This window comes from Eurypyga helias, unplaced genomic scaffold, assembly GCF_000690775.1.
Source record: "Eurypyga helias isolate BGI_N326 unplaced genomic scaffold, ASM69077v1 scaffold18137, whole genome shotgun sequence".
Taxonomy (NCBI): domain Eukaryota; kingdom Metazoa; phylum Chordata; class Aves; order Eurypygiformes; family Eurypygidae; genus Eurypyga; species Eurypyga helias.
In genome coordinates this window covers 1-1,161 of record NW_010263856.1, presented here as the reverse complement: position 1 = coordinate 1,161, position 1,161 = coordinate 1, and the positions used below count along the sequence as shown (strand labels likewise).

The window sequence follows — 1,161 nt, the reverse complement described above, 5'->3', positions numbered from 1 at the left end:
TGCTGAACTTATTTAGAGAAGCTCCCCTGTCACGTCTTTTTTTGTCAGGAGAATCCAGTTGATAAGGAACTACTATTTGTCGTCTTCTTGTTACTCTTACAAACAGAGGTGTCTGAAGACCAGACACAGCAGAGCAGTTTGATTCTGTTTCTGACACATCCCCATCGGCCTGTGGTTCAGCAACCGATTGTGCTGAATGAACAGTTGTGTTCTCATTTCTAGTAACTTGCATCTCTAAGCTATCACTGACATCTGGCTTGGTTTCTGCATGTTCCACCTCTTCAGACTCAGATTCCTGAATTACCTTTGACTTACGAACTGATTTAGTTCTTCTTCTGGTCATCCGCACAGACACAGGCGTACTAATTTCAGCAGATGCCATCTACAAAAGGAGTAAAAAACCAAGTGTGCTGTTGACAGATAAAATAAAAAGGATGCTATACAAGTCACTAACAATCTTTTTAATAAAATCCACTCAAGCTGACAACATACTACGTGTCTCTGTGCAAACCTATACGTGGCAGAAGTGTTAACACATTATCCATTGATTATCTGTTTGTCTGCCATCTTTTGGCCATAGCAGAAGAAACACACATCCATTAAAAAATGCACACAAACACATTAATTTAAACTAATACCTTCTAACTCTAAAACGTTCTGGCAATCTGTCATGAGAAACAAATCCAGAAATCATGTTTAGAAACTGTCAAAGATTTGCTCATCTGTAAACACTTAAGCCCAGCAACTGGCAGAATAGGACCCAAAATGGTTTCCATAACCAATTTTAGCAGTTTGGGAACAGACTGGCTTCACAGCCCCCACAGCACTGTTTAATGATGTTTATAAGCTACCCGGAAGGCAAGTCAAACGTTCGTAAGAGCACCGCACAACAACAGGATCTTTACAGAACACAGAACAATGCTGGATCGACGTTAACCACGCTATCGAAACGGTCAGCATTTACAGCAGTACTTGCACCTCCAGGGGAAAAGCCACAGAGAAATGCTAAGATAACTGCAGCGAAAGTTTTAAAAAAAAAAGATACCCTGACTTTAACTCCCAGCGTTCGACGGCTGGACAAGCTACAAGGGCCGCAAGGCCGGCAGCGGAGGGCGGTGGCAGGGCCAGGCTGGAGCGGCCTGCAGGGCCGGCTGCGGCACG

The 1,161-nt window shown here is 43.6% G+C and overlaps 1 protein-coding gene across 1 annotated transcript in view; it reads right to left on the bottom strand.

The window, feature by feature from the left end:
• Nucleotides 1–343, bottom strand: part of DNTTIP2 (deoxynucleotidyltransferase, terminal, interacting protein 2) — a 7,454-nt gene extending 7,111 nt beyond the window's left edge. The window contains 1 exon segment of the mRNA XM_010156215.1: nt 2–343. Coding sequence (XP_010154517.1) covers nt 2–343 — 342 coding nt within the window.
• Nucleotides 344–1,161: the final 818 nt, after the last annotated feature.